Source organism: Dreissena polymorpha, chromosome 4, assembly GCF_020536995.1.
Source record: "Dreissena polymorpha isolate Duluth1 chromosome 4, UMN_Dpol_1.0, whole genome shotgun sequence".
Lineage (NCBI taxonomy): Eukaryota > Metazoa > Mollusca > Bivalvia > Myida > Dreissenidae > Dreissena > Dreissena polymorpha.
The window spans coordinates 52,860,028-52,878,605 of NC_068358.1; the positions used below are offsets into that span (position 1 = coordinate 52,860,028).

At 35.4% G+C, this 18,578-nt stretch overlaps 2 protein-coding genes across 2 annotated transcripts; both read right to left on the bottom strand.

The window, feature by feature from the left end:
* Nucleotides 1-829: 829 nt before the first annotated feature.
* Nucleotides 830-2,658, bottom strand: LOC127876129 (uncharacterized). The gene is made up of 4 exons (XM_052421124.1): nucleotides 2,566-2,658; nucleotides 2,292-2,318; nucleotides 1,751-2,014; nucleotides 830-941 (listed from the first exon to the last, which is right to left on the bottom strand). The coding sequence occupies exons 1-4, from the start codon at nucleotides 2,618-2,620 to the stop codon at nucleotides 934-936; spliced, it is 354 nt and encodes a 117-aa protein (XP_052277084.1). The 5' UTR covers nucleotides 2,621-2,658; the 3' UTR covers nucleotides 830-933.
* A 4,961-nt stretch (nucleotides 2,659-7,619) lies between these two features.
* On the bottom strand, nucleotides 7,620-17,760 carry LOC127876103 (zinc finger protein interacting with ribonucleoprotein K-like). The gene is made up of 5 exons (XM_052421029.1): nucleotides 17,506-17,760; nucleotides 17,013-17,294; nucleotides 15,064-15,560; nucleotides 14,590-14,740; nucleotides 7,620-8,081 (listed from the first exon to the last, which is right to left on the bottom strand). The coding sequence occupies exons 1-5, from the start codon at nucleotides 17,564-17,566 to the stop codon at nucleotides 7,786-7,788; spliced, it is 1,287 nt and encodes a 428-aa protein (XP_052276989.1). The 5' UTR covers nucleotides 17,567-17,760; the 3' UTR covers nucleotides 7,620-7,785.
* Nucleotides 17,761-18,578: the final 818 nt, after the last annotated feature.

Here is an 18,578-nt window from a genome sequence, read left to right on the forward strand (position 1 = left end):
TGCTACAAACGAGTGGTATATACATGATGTATTAATTGTTCGAATAATCCGTGTCAAACACCACTCGTTTGTTTTGTGTCCAGTAAATTTTAACTGGGGCATCTGTGTCATCAGACGCATTTCTAATATGAGTTATGAAAATATACAAAATACAATAGACCTATTGAATTGGACTCTGTATCAAAATTGTATAAAAACTATAACTCTGCACAAAAAAATGAACTTAAATAACAATTGCTGAAGAAAGAGTTATTGTACTTGTACTCTGCACTTCAGCCTTCTATCATCATATGGGTCGCGTTCTGACAAAACTGGCATAATGCATGTGCGTAAAGTGTCGTCCCAGATTAGCCTGTGCAGTCCGCACAGGCTAATCAGGGACGACACTTTCCGCCTAAATTAGATTTTTGCTAAGAAGAGACTTCATTTTTAACGAAAAATGTCATAAAAGCGGAAAGTGTCGTCCCTGATTAGCCTGTGCGGACTGCACAGGCTAATCAGGGACGACACTTTACGCACATGCATTGTGCCCAGTTTTCATAGAACACGACTCATATGTATGAAGTGTCATGTTAATCTCCCCATTACTAAGTAAGTTATGCTCTGCACAAGGAGCGGGTCAGACTAATGGACGGGATTGTGGATGGACGGACGATGCGTTTACTATCAGAATCCCTTCGGTGTCATGAAGACACTTAGTAAACTCTAATTTGGAGGACATATAATTACAAATGTGATATACAGACACTTAAAATATTCCGCGAGTAAAACACAAATGTCAACGTATGAAACTAATTTGTGAGACTGAAGAACCAGGTCAACAACACTATAAATATAAACTTTAATTCATGCTTTTTCATCTCAGTTAATAAAGTCGTTGGTTCTCCGACGAGGCTTGCCATCGACAACAACACGGATGTCAAAGACGTTGTGTTAGTAACCTGCAATTTTTAATTGTCACAATTAAAAAATATCTGGAAACTAACATCAGCATATATAACATATCATATTATGTTAATAAAATAGATAAATAAATAATATATTATTGCCCGTACGCATTACATACATTTAACTGCCACGATCGCTTTTACTGTCATAATATGCGATGTATAGAGAATGTAGGTCATGCATTTTACTACCTGTTCCCATATGAACATATATCATTAGCGTTTAGACCGTGTTGTATGAAATAATAAGTATTTGGCCGGACCGGTTAGCTCATTTTGTATATTGCTGTTTATGACTGCAATCCGAGAAATGTAACATCGATTTCCAACCCAGTCATACAATTTATTACAGTGTTTTATGGAGGGACATTTGTGTACGACCATTATCCTCCTACCTCTGATTTAACCCATGTATGCCTAGTGGACTTTCCCATCCTTCTGAATTGGATCAATTTATTTCCAAAATTAGGGATGTCTAGTATATTTATTTCTATATTTAGAATATTTCTTACAGAAATTCCTTCAAGCAAACAGCGCAGACCCTGATGAGATGCCGCATCATGCAGCGTCTCATCTGGGTCTACGCTGTTTGCCAAGGCCTGTTTTCTAAACGCTAGGCATAAATTGGTTAAGAAGGGCAGTAGCCAGTTGCCGCATGTGAACGTATAACGAGTAAACCAGATTACAGAGGAAAAGATTGATTAAGAAAATTGACTGCTTTACGCGACGCACTGCAGTTGAATACGATGAAAACATCCAACCTTTAAACAGTATATACGCACCCGTGGCAGATTCATACGTACCTCCGTCATTACGACAGCACACCCCTCTCGCAAGCCCGTTATTGACGGGTTTCACGCAGCGTTCACCTCGGCGGCAGTCCCGGTGACTGTAGCAGGCGACCGTGGGAGATGGTGCGTTACGACCACACCCTACACAGCAGTAACCGAAGTCCGACGACGGAAGCAACGGGCAGGAGTCCGTCGGCGACGGGCACTGTTGGCCAATAAAACCTCCGCATGTTGCAGGAGTAGATCCGTCTGATTCCACAGAGGGCGCAAGGCAATCTGCATATATGATGGTTTGATTTTTTAACACATGTACACACTAATTATAATAAAAAATGTACAATACCGTAAAGGCCTCCTTTGATTTATAAGAAAAATAAACAATACAATTACATTCTTGTACTTTTCAACTTTAATTATCAAACGAGCATGATAGATTAGTACAATTGAATATGATCATAAAGATTTATTAACATGTGCAATAAGAATGCCGATGTTAACTAACTTAAAAAAAAATACTGTATCTTGAATAAGAGAATGCAACTTAAATACACACCTGGTTGCGGAACGGCTAAGCAGTATCCTGCAACAAACATATTATTATAAGTTTTATTTTATTTTATTCGTTTCATTATGATTATGATTATGATTTTAATTATTATTATTATTATTATTATTATTATTATTATTATTATTATTATTATTATTATTATTATTATTTATTGTTATTATTATTATAATACAACTATTTTATTATCAGTGATGATTATCATTGAAACGATAAAGGTAAAGATAATGAACTAACAAAATAATAATTTCATTTCACTCACCGGCTAACAGCACAACGCACATAAACATTCGCTTCATCTTGACGCCCTTTAACATTAAAATATATCAGTCGCAACTTTCCATTAAATATACAGTTCAACCCATCAATCATCGTTCAAACAACGTCTATGTACACGTCGCCACAGAAAGAAATACTGCCATTGGCTCTTTACTTATTACACAAACTGCACGCGTCCTTCCAAGAATAAATACTGTTTTGTACTGCGGATTTATACACAGACTTCTTTTTTAGATGCATTGTTTTGTTTTGTATTAATGTTTTTATGGAATCACTTAAAGTGGCAAGTTTCAAATTTTCGAAAGAGTACGGCACAAATTCTACAGGAAATGTAAAATTTATTTTTTTATGTGAAAACAATGGAGTCGGTTTTTGAAAAAAAACGGACTTAATGCATGTGCGTTAAGTGTAATCCCAGATTAGAATGCGCAGTCGCACATGCAAATAAGGGACAACACTTTCCGCCCTGACGAGATTTTTGTTTAGAAGAGACTCCATAAAAACGAAAAAATCCATCAAAGCGGATATTGTAATTTCGTATTTGATGACGAAACAGCCTTCCAAACACTAGTCTCACTTTAATGGACACTTGTTTATAATCTTCATTTAATGAAAAAATAAGTAAATTCAATTAAAAAGCACCTTCCAATTTTAGGCTTAAAACATTCAACAGTCAATATACGTAATCAATGGTATGAGATAAGCCTGATTTACAAGCGACTTTGTATACATCTCGAAAAGGGTACGTAAACAACGTATTGAAGGAATTCTCTCAAATTAACTCATGCGATCTTCAGAATTAAGCATTTGGGTCTACTTGCGGGATAAGTCCTTAACATTTTGTTGGCTGTTTATAAATTCGAATTAAGGTATCAAACAGGGTTAGACAGCTTCGCCCAAAATCCAAATGAACCGAATAAATAAAAATGCGACCATTGTAGTGCTGTTTTGATGTTATCGTTATAATGAATATGCACATCACATTTGTTTTTTTTAGTATTAAACATTTTATCAGAACCTAAAATGTTTGTACTTTTTACACAGTGAAAAAATACTATGGTTTGGACATTACGTTTAATAACAAGGATCTTTGCTGCTGTTTAACGATTAATATACATGTCTGTATTATACGAATATGTCAAATAGATATATTGACTAGATGCCAAACAAGTAAATCCGACATTTGTCTGTGTCATGGCCAGGATATTAACCCATTTATGCCTAGCGTCTAGAAAAAAAGGCCTTGGCAAACAGCGTAGACCCAGATGAGACGCTGCATGATGCGGTGTCTCATCTGGGTCTGCGCTGTTTGCTTAAAGGAATTTCTGTATGAAATATTCTAAATATAGAAATAAGTATACAAGACATCCCTAATTTTGGAAATAAATTGATCCAATTTAGAAGGATGGGAAGGTCCACTAGGCATAAATGGGTTAACAAAGGTTAACAGGTACGTGTACACGCCGGCAGTTAATATGTCCTTCTTTAAGTTAATATTTTAAAAAAGATTGTCACGATTTATAATGTTTACTTTTAACATGCGAAATAAAAATCTTTTTACACACACACTGTTAAAGGGACTTGTTCACACATGTTCGTATTTAAAACAAGTCATTATATCTGTCAAGTAACAAAATAATGTTTTGAAAAAAAACTACATAAACTAATTGTTATGACAAGAATACAAGTTAAATAAAATAATAGGTTTCCGGGAGTCCAATCTGGGACCCCACGAAGCAAACGCTAGTTAGCCACCACTGCGCGATACAGGCTTCAGTGTTTAATAAGGAATTAAAAACGCCATATAAGTACTACACGTTGTTGTTGTTGTTGTTTTTTTCAAACCATTCCATGCAACACTCGGTATATTATTTAACCGATTTCGAATGATGCTTATCCATTATTAAACGAATATTTGTTATTTCCTAGTTAGGAGTATTAAACATCATGTACATACTATTTGTTTTTCAATCTGAGACAAATATTTTTTGTAATTGTCTTTATATCGATATATTCTTTTCTGTTCAATTTGTGAACATGTCCCTTTAAAATACATCAGAAAATTTATAATTTGTGCGATCTATTAAACACTGAACATGAACTAAAACCCATACATAATATCAGTTATTCATGATTGTATCATCTTATATACTTTTTACTGACATAAATGAACGACTTATTTTTGAAATATTTAAAGTCAGTGAAATTCACGACCAGCCTGCGCATCCGCACAGCCCGGTCAGAAGCTACTCGCTATAATATAAGTACGCAATGTACGTTGTAAAATAAGCGGACATAAACGTTTTCATAACCCTATAGGTAAACAATGTATTTACATGCTACATTTATTGCGTCTTCCTAACATAAGATTAATGGAGCATTTAAAACATATTAACTTCAGTATATAAATAATGGATTGATGCGTAAGAAAAACACGTTTAGATTTCGTTGTGAAATCTTTGTCTGTTTTTATAGTTCTACAAATAATATGTTTATAGCAAATCACAGAGTAAAATCTGTTGAATTTCTTGTTAATCATTAATCTTAAAAGTATAAGAAATTCTTGTTAGCTCAATATAGAACGCAAGCATATGATCGGCGAGTTTAATTGACACAGAACTGTTCAACCAATAGAGAATACACAACGCCTCATTCAACATTTTCTTTGACTGCATAAATTATGTCTAACTCGTGTGTTTGGAATTTTGCGAATATGCTTTTGATTCTTAGTCAGTGGTTTGTAGTAGCTTTATTAGAGATGCTTACACTCAGAGTTTGGCTTGCGGGTCTTCGATTAGCACTTTAAAGTTAAATGTATATGGTGAATACATATTACAACACAGCCAACATTAGCAATGCAAATATATATATATATATATATATATATATATATATATATATATATATATATATATATATATATATATCACAGGTGGTTAGCGTGTGGCTATGATATTAATTAGTGAAAACATCATTTTGAATGATAAATAATCATATTATAACGAAAAATTAACTTTTCTGAAAAAAAATATTTCACTATCAAATATATATATAACAAGGTATGCAACTCAAAATCAGCCCAAAACGGGGTGCATCGCTTTGAACAGCCATATCTTCATCAATTTTGCAGCGATTTTCACGATCTCGGTCTTATTCAACGCAGAAATGAATTTCCTTTCTGGAAATGTATATGTCTTGCAATATTTTTACAAATGCTGGGTCAACTTTTAAGAAATAACACGATACACAACACGCATGACCCAGTTGACAGTGATCATGTATTCTTTATGAATGAAATCTCCAGTTGTAAAGACACACCTCCGCATTGGACCAATGAAATCACTCGTATGTTTAAAATGTCAGTTAGTTGAAATGTATGTAAACAAAGGTTTCAAACGGCGCTGGACAGTTAGTCTTGATGCAGAATGTAACGACAAGAACGGTAATAATGTTTTTTCATACGTTTTATTGAATTATGGTATCGAACTACATGAACTTTATAGGGAAGTTGCCCTTTACTCCGTGAAGATTTCAGTCTTAAAGACAGCATGATCACTGTCAACTGGGTCATGCGTGTTGTGTATCGTGTTATTTCTTAAAAGTTGACCCAGCATTTGTAAAAATATTGCAAGACATATACATTTCCAGAAAGGAAATTCATTTCTGCGTTGAATAAGACCGAGATCGTGAAAATCGCTGCAAAATTGATGAAGATATGGCTGTTCAAAGCGATGCACCCCGTTTTGGGCTGATTTTGAGTTGCATACCTTGTTATATATATATTTGATAGTGAAATATTTTTTTTCAGAAAAGTTAATTTTTCGTTATAATATGATTATTTATCATTCAAAATGATGTTTTCACTAATTAATATCATAGCCACACGCTAACCACCTGTGATATATATATGTTAATGTATGATACGCGAATATTGTTTAAATTAATTGCATCACCGATTGTTTTTTTACATTGAATTTTTTTACTCTGATCAGATTTTAGTTAATCGCTTTAATTTTTTCAGAATTGAATTGTTTACAGTACTTATATAATATAAGTTCTTCGGTTTTATTAATAACAAAACATCCAAGGTCGGTTACTTCAAAACTTGGGGCCACAATACCCAAACAATCTCATCCGCGATTTGTTTAAATGGCCTCAAATACTTTATAGACTTATATAACTTACCATAGGTCACCTCGGTCAGTTGATCTTATTCGACAATTGTTATGAGTGTTCATGAATGTAGAAAGTCTAACTTAACTCTGGTTTGAGGTGTACATCATTAAATAGAGAATTAAATTCATTGAGCGCGCGATAGAACAATATTGATACGTTAGATAGCATAGCTTTTGTGTCATGGTTCTTAAAGACACGTAAATATTTTCTTTGTAATAAAATGTAATGTGAAATTTTGTTAATAAGAAAAACAAACTTGTCTAAATCTAAATCTCTCCGTATTAGCAGCTTAACGATCTTCCGAAACGGTGCTTGAATGCTTGATGCGCTGTGGTCTTCTATTCAAGTAGGGGAAGTAACTCATATTTTACTTATGACTATTTTTCGGAAGGCTTTGTTTCGGTTTTGCATGAGAACAAACACTTGTTTATACCGTGTGTAAAAATTTAATAATTATGTAAATAAGTTAAATAGCACATCACGTGCAAGCAACAAATTCAATACAAACTGTGAACTGTACAAAACGTGTAACTGCCAAAAAAGATCATGTGAACAATTCATGGTAAAACAAAAGCATGTGAATACAAATACATATATTATATTAAACGTAAAAGCAGGGGTTGTACAACTTCAAGAAGGAATACATGTACATGTAAAACGCATTTCAAGACATATCAATTTATTTATGATAAAATCACTTTTGAAATTGTGCGTAATACCAAAATGTCATTCAATGTATACACAAATGTATAAACATTCTGGCTTCATAAGAATTATTACATGGACCAAAGAATTCGTAAAGTTGACGTACAAACGTCATACTTCATTGCTTAAATCCATTTACATTTGGGGGATATATCAAATAGTTTACTGTGTCCAGGCATCAATCATCTGTCATATACATTTCTTTTTTTTTCAGTCACGTGTTTAATACAAAAGAAATGCCTGGTGAAATATAGTTTCTCCAGCAGATTCGTTTTACAGATCTAACGCTTCAGAATTATATGCAGTTGATGTGACATAATAATTACGAAACAATAACAGAGGTGCGCTGGTTGCTGAAATCCATCGATACACCGGAATCACTCGGCGCACGCAAAACCGTGTCACGTGACATCGATAGGCTGAACATTTCCGGTGACATTTTCTCCTCGCCGTGTTGGGTTTCAAGATGGCGGCGCATGTCGACCTTTCGCTGGAACGCCCGGCCGCACTTGGCGCAAGTGAACGGCTTGAAACCGGAGTGCTTACGGCAGTGGGTGATCAGGTTGGAGGATTGACTGAATGCCTTCCCGCAGTGGCTGCATTTATATGGCTTCTCGCCTGAAAGCATGCAAGAAACTGCTTTTGAGTATTAAGTTAATGCATAATTATATTTAATGTAGACCTTAATTCGGAGACGAGAAATACACACAGGCTACCGCTATTTGCCTAGATGCTGAAAAGTAATAACGCCTTATATGCACTAAACAATACACAACGCCCTATTTGGCAATGAAAAGTACGCGCATTCGACATTGACATTCTGACAACAATTTACCGAAAAATTAAACGCAATTAGATATATGGATGATTTTAATGTGTGGATAAAAACTAAGCTTACATGAAATACTTACATTCCATATTTCTCAATTGTGAAGAGCAAACTTTTGTTAAAAACATAACATGCCATTTGATAACACATATAATATAATGTAGTATCATTTATAACTGTGTAAACGAGTGTGCAGTTTGAATACATGTGTACATATATACTTAACACCAACAATAATTAAGCATTGTTTTCAATTTAATTTTGAAACGTTAGTGTTAAACTTTAATTTTCTACATCAGGATATTTGTCGAAAATCTTTTAAAGCTAGTTTTAGCTTAAAACAAAACAGAAAGAAATACGTATGTTTTTTAAAGAGAGTATTTGTACGTGTGTCTCAAGCGGTCACATTGAGCAAGATTATTAAACCATGCATATGACTATGGAAGCAAAGGAAGCAAATGAAGCGTCAAAAGAGAGAAGTAATGGGTGTAACGATGCGTAGTTTTAGTGCAATGTGACCTTTTGTGAAACTCTGCGGTTCGTTTAGGAAATCTTTGATAAGACGAGGGAAGAGTACTTAAAGTGATATATATGGAAAGTGTACATGTACCAGCTATCGGTGCTCAGGCGAGATTGAGACGTTTCTGTGATTGAGTTCGAGCCGAATGCGTCAGTGTACTAGCTTGCAAGGCATTGTCTGATAAGGATTCTACCAAATCAAAAATAGCGGTTCATTTGAGAAAACCAGTACATAGTGTACTCTACATGAAACATTGAAATGAACACTGTTCTCAGTGACCTGATTGAAACATTTCTTTAACTTTGAACTGCGTCGTGAAATGTAAAAGAACATTTCCGACATGACACTTTGATTTCACAAAAGATCATTGTTGTTATAGTGTGCACTTGTCAGGTAGGATTTTTTCGCACCGTGTGTGCTTTTTCAGTACTCACGCACGAGAATTACGGTTTCTCCAAATGAAGTCAACGAGTGTTTGATATGTGAAAAATCAAGTTATCTGATTGTTGATTAAACGCGCGTCTAAAATGTTATGGCACAAGAACGAATAACGCTCGAAATTGAATTAGCTATTTCTTAAAAGTCCAAGCGTTGTCACATACTGCCAGTCCCTCTGAGTATAACAAACAACGACATGAAAATTATACAGTGCTTGTTCTAATTCGTTTGAAATCTCACGACCTCGAGACCTGGCTTTCATCATCGCAAGCCCTGGTACAAATCTGTGTTGGAAACCACTGCCGCTTTGAACTAATAAGCACTGATCGAGCGCCAGAATCCAGTGTTATGGGAGGCTACATTAGGTCTGATATGCAGTAAATCAAATATTAGGTCCGACATAAATTTGTTCAGGGAATGGCACTTCCCGAACGCCTATCACTAAACATAAGAAATTCAATTTATCCTCGCCAATATCTGTGATAATCAGGCAGCAGCGAAAATCAGCATTGTCAAATAAAGCGTAGCATCGGGATTTGTCCCCGAAGACCGCGACAAATAATTACACCGTTACATGCCTAATTGTGTTATTTGTTGACTCTCGTACGCTGGTCCCCAAAGTGACCAAACACGGCGCGTTATTGCTATTTCATTACAACGTTTTAACGCGAGTAGAGACGGATTTATGTAAATTGCAGATATTTACGGTCATTTCTATTCCACTCAGATTGCTGGGTGAGTTTATACAGAATCGCGAGACGTCTCCGGGTGAGAAAACAATTTACGTTTCGTTCAATCACTCCGATAGGGCTGCTGGAAATCTGAATTCCCAAAAGCGCCGTCAGGAGGGTGGGGTACGGGTTTGGGAAGCTTCTTTAATTTGTTCTGACAGATTTAGTTTTGGTTTTGAAACATTTGTCGAGCATTTTTATTTTACGACCATGTTACGTCTTCGATCTGTTTCGTTTGTGGCGACTGCTATTGTTACACAGGAATTATTTTTATTTAAGTAACAGACATGTTTGCTGCTTCACGCAAGCGTTACAGATATGTTTCTACAAGTATTCCGAAAGCATTATTTTTATGATAATAAATTCAACAGATTCTGTCAATCGAATTAGCATTTGAGTAAAAATTAAATATCCCTAAGAGCTCTTAGCTTAAACGTGAGGTGATACACTGGTACAGAATAAAAAAATGTTATATCAAGGCACGGATTAAAGTAAGTTAAATTGAATTATGTACTGTATTGTCGACTATCACGTTGCAATAATATTTTTTAAGTAAATCAACAACGCGCACCTTACTATAAGAACTCGAACTTTACGCAGGGATGTGCAATATTAGGTGACGCAAATTTACAATTAGTGTTGCACGTTTTACTAATGAAACTGTAATCGAGTTAGAAAACACACTGATAAGCAGTCGGGGCGACCTTTAAATCACGGAATCCAACTGTCTTTACGAAAAAAGTACTAACTGTGCAACATTCGCGACGCTCCGTGATTAATTGATGGTGTAACTGCATTAGCCACTATTCATTCGCCCAGCAACATCTGCGGCCATTTTCACGTGATTTGTTTTACTGAACTCTAATCGAATCAACTGGCAATATGCAACGCGCGGATATACCAGCAATCAACTGGCAATATGCAACGCGCGGATATACCAGCAATCAACTGGCAATATGCAACGCGCGGATATACCAGCAATGAAAGTGTTCGTGATTTTTTTAAGATAAAAAAGGGTTGTCGAATTGGTTTAGTTCGTAAACAAGCACTGTAGTAGTCTTTTCTTCCCATTTAGTGACACTTTACTGAATAACATCCTAATACTTTTAACCGCATTCGTATATGTTTTATATGATATAAGAGAGGCTTCTATGTGTTGTTTAAAATGACGGGCAAACCATTAATATTTCTGACATATGTATTATATCTACAAAATATTGAATATACTGATTACATTGCCTTATAATTTATGGACGATTAACTTAATCCATTCTGTTTAAAAAAAAAATAGTGTAACAATTTTGTCATATCATATCGACGGCTTCTACGGTATGATTTTCGAAGGCCTTCGTAAGTTCGAATCCATATGGGAGATGGGTTTAAACAAAAAAATAGTATTGTATTTTTTCGTAATGATTTCATCGCGTAATAATATAATAGTAAATTCGTTAAATTATGGAATATGCATGTAATATTTTTTGAACGTGCTTACGTAAATTTCGGTGCAATACCGCGAGAGTATATGTAATGTGAACTCATAGAATTTAAATGACATGTAAGGCACTGCGTACAAATTACTGATGCAATCACGGTAAACCCAGTTATGCATAGTGGACTCTCCCATTCTTCTAAATCAATTTATTTCCAAAATTAGGGATGTATAGTATATTTATTTCTATATTTAGAATATTTCTTACAGAAATTCATTTAAGCAAACAGCGCAGATGCGGCGTCACATCTGGTTCTACGCTGATTGCCAAGGCCTTTTTACTAGACGCTAGGCATAAATGGGTTAAGCAATACCTAGTCTCTTCTGTATTATGTTCAAAACAAAACATTTCATCGAGATAGTTTGTTCCAGAAATATGCAATAAAATTGTCGCTAAATCAAAACTCTCTAAATCAGTGCAACGTTCTTATAATAGCCTGTAAAGTACACGTACACATACTGAGCTAAATATGGACCCATCTATAAACGTCTGATTACAGTTCCACATTAAAGGTCGTTCTCAGAGGTTGTGTCGAAAACGGACATAATAATCAGGCCCGTAGCCAGGGTTTTGAAAAAGGGGGGTGCGAATTTTTGCATTCGACGATTTTTATTGAGCATTGAAGTGGCAAAGTGGGTGTGTGGGGGAGGGGATGTTCCTCCTGCAATCGGTGGCTTTGGAGGTCCTCCCCCTAGACAATTTTGAAAATGAAACTCCTGCATTCTGGTCACTTTTTAACTGTATTTAGAGACTTAAGTTATAGAGCATTTTTATATGAAGTTTCACTTTCATTGGCCATACTCAGTGACTGATCGACATGAATATGATATTACATACATGTTTTCCCCACCACGTTTTTCAATAATCGCCATTTTCGATCAGTCACGGATAAACATAATTTTATACGGTGTTTAACACGACATTAGTATGCGCCAACACACTCTGTTTACATATGCAACAGCACATTTATAGAATGTAAAATCAACAATAAGAACGGTATAAAATATCATTATTTATTGGAATCTTGGAATCTTGATAAAATTGGTGTATTTTACCATGTCAACATTCTACCATTCATAAATCTAGCAAATTAAATGGAAAGATTTGACTTTTTTTCAAATCAAATGTTTGTCTGCTACTATGGATAGTACCAGAGGCATAGCATTGCTCTAAACGTGCTTATAGTGTATCGTACAACAAACACTGATTAACAAAACTGGGTCTTCTCTAATGTGTTTCAATACTAAAAAGAAATCAAAATGGTATAACTGGTTAATTTTTTAAACTATTTTTAACAAATTAGTTATCTTTTTTTAAACGAATTTCAGAAATATATAACACTTTAGACTTCATTTAGACCCTATTACCACAAACTACTGTCCCTATGGTCTCAAAGTCCTTAACAATGTATACCAGGACGTTGAAGAAAAAAGATGTACTTATTTGCCCATTATATGCTCAAGATCCGTCACAGTTGGTGCAAATTTAACGTTAACGTCCATCTGATCATATGTTATAACGTTTTAAATTCATTATAACAACTGTTTAAGAATAGGACATTCTTAGTGTCAAGTTTGACATAATTAAAACATTGTGGAAAGTTATGTATTTATATTTACATATACTGTGTTTTGAAGACCACATTGTAAAAAAGATATGCTATTTCTTAATGTGTTATCTTCGTGAAATAAAGTTATTATTATTATTATTATTATTATTATTATTATTATTATTATTATTATTATTATGTATGTATGTGGAGCAGAACAGATGCCATTACGTGTTGGTAAACTACAAAAGAAAGCGTTATTGCTTAGTAACAATGCTTTGTTTTCTTGTCATTCAACAAAAATGATATGATATATATTACAGTTATAGACATTAATAACGATGACAAAGGTTACAAAACAATCGTTTAGTATCAAATATATATAATTAAGTATCGATTTTATACGGATTAGAGTGCCAGGTTAATAATTTAGCATTACAGAAAACAAATATATATTTGTAACAAAAATTGCAATTCCATTTTGCGGGGACCGGCTTCTTAGATATTCTCAAATTTTGCTGTCACAACCTCGGTTGATTTCAACAATTCTACGGTTAAAACTTGTAAATAAAAATCACGCGCTATCTTGGAAATGACTTAATCGAGAAATTCATTATATGGTGACCTGTCGGTTGCATATTGAATACAACATCATTTTAACGCTTAAATACAAAGACTCACTGGGTTCCTGGAAAAAATAAATAACCGTTTTTGCGTCAAATAAATGCAACTTATAGTACAATTTTTTACTCGTCTAAAAACATTGGGTGCAAACGCACCCAACGCACCCCCCTGGCTACGGGCATGAATAATCACGTGTCACATTCGTTGTTATCGTGGTATCCCCTAATCACACGCCTTTTCACTTATGATGGTTCAATGACAGAATTAATAGCGCACTCAAACAACTCGACGTATTATATAATAAATAATAACTCCTCACAATTTTGCGATACCCTTATGGAGTTGCGTTTGATAAACGTTATTTTCGTTAAACAGTATGGAATAATGTATACTTCATCCTATCAAAGGTTACAAATAAAAATAGATACAATGTTTATGAGTTCAAAGACATAACCTATGTGCAATAGGCAAGTAACCGTGTCGATTTAACAAATTTTCATATTTCAAACAAAAAAATCACCCGTTACTAAAGTGTGTACATTTTTGAAAAATTATTTAAAATGAATTCAGAATTACACATATGACACTCAAGTTATTAAATCCAACCTAAAGGCAGAAAAAATTACATGTATATAATTAATTATTTCGACTGGATGTAGAAATGTGTTTATTTTCTTTCGCTGAATAAAATAAATTGAATTATACTGAATTATTCTGAACCACAGCTAAATCACAAACGGTGCTAGTTTGAGAATCATAAGAACCTCATACCATTGTTATTGGCCATGGTGCCTTTGTACCCTTACCCTTGTGCTTGCTATGGTGCCCTGGTGACAATATGGTTTGCAAAACAACAGCCACACACACTATATTTCACTTGACAATTATAGGGGGACAGTTTTTAGGATGACGTTGCAAAATTAAATACATGTAAACAATACTCACCCGTGTGTATGTATGTGTGTTTCTTCATGTCCGACTTCTGGTGGAAGCGCTTTCCGCAGTAGGGGCAGGGGTAGGGGCGTGTGTCGCTGTGGATCAGGAGATGGGTGGAGAGCGTCGACGAACGCTTGAAAGACTTGCCGCACTGGTTGCACTGCAACATGCACACACGACACGTTCACGTAGGCAAACTTATTTCGATACAAGTGCACGCAAAAGTACTTACTAGCAAGTTGCCGCAATATTAATAATAAAGTTTCATAAATAAATAACGCGTTTTATCTCTTAAACCTTCTCATTACGACGGTAATCTTTATGCTTTTTATCACGTTTTTATAACCAAAAAAAAAAACAACATCGATAACACAAAGTAACATTTTTAGTAGGTTTTCTCCAAAATACATAAGTCGTAATATATTTATTTGAAGTTATAAGACGTGTTATTTTGGAGAAGTAAAACTTAAATTCCCATTCTACCTGAAAGCTTTTATCTTGTGTGTGCACCGCTCGATGCTGCGACAAAGAGACGGAGTGACCGAACGTCTTGTTGCAGACGTCACACGCGTACGGACGCTTGCCGCTGTGTGACCGGCGCACGTGCACCTCCAGCCCGTGCGGCGTGCTGAACTGCTTCATGCACTTGACGCACTCGTATGCGCCTTTCTCGTAACCGGGCAATACGCCGTAGTCACCAATGGACGTCAAAGTCGTGCCGGCAACATTGCCGTCAAATCCGGAAGCGCTGCCGTTCATTCCTAATCCCACAGTCGGAAAGCTCTGGAACCCTTTTGCGCAGACGTAAGGGTACATCCTAGGATCTGTCCAAACACCGGCGAAGCCAGATCGCGCCATGGTGACCATGTTGTAGTGGTTCCGGTAGAGGCCCTGCAGTAGGTTGTAGCGGTAGATCTCCGCAAGGCAAAGTTGCGGGTCCTGGTAAGATGGCTTCGTGTCGGGCGAGGAGTGGGAGTGATCTGTGGATGGTTAGAGTTGGTTAAGGGAAATCGACAATCGACAATTTGAACGAAGACCCTTAAGGAATTTCTAGCTGAACTAAACTGAAACTATAAGTAACATTTTCCTTGTGAAAACTATGGACTGATGTGTGAACGTCACTGTGAAACCAAGTTTTACAATTATTCATGTACTGTCTCTGTGGATACCTGTCTACCAAAAATTGAGTTGACCGGTCGTGTGTTTGTATTACAGTCGTAAGTCAAACCTTACAAATACCACGTGATTGAGCTATATAATCGAATGACTTAAAATCCTTGGACATACAACACTTGACAAACAGAACGGAGGAGCGATTTATGTTCGTCTACAAGTTTATGTGCGTGTGTTTTTGAAACGTGAATTCAGTAATAAAAGAACCAAATGATAATAATAATAATAATAATAATAATAATAATAATAATAATAATAATAATTATTATAATAAATAATAATATATATTAATTTTAATATAACATATTATTATTATAAAAATTAAAAATACAACAATAATAACTTAAATATTTCATTAGACAGGATATTGTCAATAGTGTCATTATTAATAGAATGACAACTACCGGTATAGATACTGCAGTTTGTGAAAATATCTGATCAAATAGTGTTTTTTCCACTCCTCTTAGATTTCTTTCTTGCATGATCCATTTGCTTTCTTCAGATGCAATTTGTAAGTCGTTGTTTTAAAAAGCTCAGTTGTGTTTCTTAGTACAAATTTATTATTTAAACAGTTTTTATAGAACATAATTCTAATCCCTATGTGGATTATCTCAAAAAATTATATCGTCAAGTTTCAGATCGAAATCGAACAAAGGACCACAGCTGGGGGTCGGGGGTGGGGGGGATTTATAGATGAACTTCTTATAGATGTGCTGTTCGTGCATGGTATTTGCTGATTTTCTTCATACAAATTCAACACAACAAAAAAACTTTGTAAACAAATGCAGCATACAAAAATATAGTAGTGTGTTGATCAATAATCTACTGTTTGTCGGTCTGATGCGTAAGTATTAAACATTAAACATTCTCTACTGGGCGACCCGGTTTCAACCCCCTTACCCGGCTGTCAACACAATGTAAGGGTTTCCTCCGGGAACTTCGGTTCCACCCCGCCAACAGCACAAGACCACACCAAAATTGAATACATTTCAGTAAAAACTAAATAGCTGGAGATTGCAGCTATAATTCAAAAGGCTCCCCAAACTTTCGTGAGTCTAGTAATCAGGTAAGGTCTGAGTGATGGGACACACTCTGGGTCCCCACATTATACAGCCTCGGGCACAGAGGGACCTTATAAACTTTGAAATACACAAACCCGCATATGCACCAGAAAGCCAAATCGTTGTTTATTTGCATATTTTTAAAAAGTAATAAAGAAACATATTAATTTAAAAAAAAATAAACCGCATATTTCTTACCGGACGATGATTCATTGTTCGAGTCTGTATCTTGTTCCTCGCCCTCTGATTCGTTTCCGGTCGCCCACGGTCGGAACACTGATTTCTTCGGGGCTACGTGGCCTCTCTTGGGAGACACTATGTCCCGTTCCTGTGGGGTAGACGAGCGCGAGGAGACGGGAGAAGGGTTGGCACTCAGTGAAATCCGAGAGTGACCCGATGACATATTCAGTGATGACGTTGTCGAAGTAACGCGTTGGTGAAGTGTAAGATTGACCGCAGTATTATTGTCATGTGACAGTCCTAGAGTTAAAAAATAACACAAATTGCACATGTACTTGCTCTTAAAAATGCATTATAATTGATCTAAGAAGGTTAACTTCGATGAATTACTGATGAAATAATTCATTTCGATTATTTATGTATTATTTATTTATCTAATAATTATTTATATTTATTTCTTTTGCAAACGGATATCTCTCAGCTGATATATCAGTGAGTTCGTATAATTTACCTTGAGTTCGTGGCGCAATCATGGTAAACGCGCTATTGTGTTCCAACTGACTTGAATTCATTCTAACACATACGACAGCTTTTAAAGAATACGTTTAATCTCTGTTTTAGTTGTTTATTCTTTGAAACACAAATCATAAGTCTACTCTCTTAGCTGAGTACACTGTAAGTTAGCTACTTGTTAACAATAATTTGCAAATGAAGCGCACACATCTTTTAATTTAAGTAAAATCAGGTATTCCATGTGGGTAACCGTGTTGTTAACGCATGCGCAACGGCATAGTTATTAAACGAATATCTCAACAGACTGCGGCTATTGGCTGTCTACGTCAAGCTGCGGTCTTATTGGGCGAATGTGGTCGCCACTTATCGGTTTGTGTTCCGCCCTCTCTGAGATACGAACGCGATTGCGAAGGCAGAGTGCTTGTTCAATATTACGATTATATTGTTTTATTTAATGAAAACAAGATTAATAGAATGTTCTTAGAGGAGTTTTGTACGATATTTTACGCCTTGAACAAACTATCTTAGCGGATATTACAGATTGTATTACAATAAGAAAATCACTTGCAGTGGGAACTGTATAAATTCTTTTAAATCTTAATCAAACAGAATAAAGTTGTAAAGTTCAATATAACATTTACTAAAACAATATGAAATAAGAAAATTGAATACAAGTGAATAACAGTAAATTTAAACTAGTGATATTTCGTGCAGCGCCTCATAAACAAAAGACGGTATATTTTCTTAAACTATTGCATTTTAAATAATTAAATTCTGCAATTTAACCCAGTATGGCTTAGTTTCAACATCTGGCCCTCAGTACAGACTCGATACTCACTTTTCGGGCAATACGTCTTGTACACTGTGACAGTTGCAGAAATTAAGTCGACCATTATTTCAACTGGTTCGTCAAGGCATTGATTTCGTTTTGGAAACTGTTCACCTCGATCAGGCTAATTAAATCAATTAAGCTAATTAAATCAAAAGAGTCAATAGTTTCCAGCACCGGAACACTATCCAGATGTACCCATAATGCACCGGGGTTAAGTTTGATTACAAATTCGCCGGTAG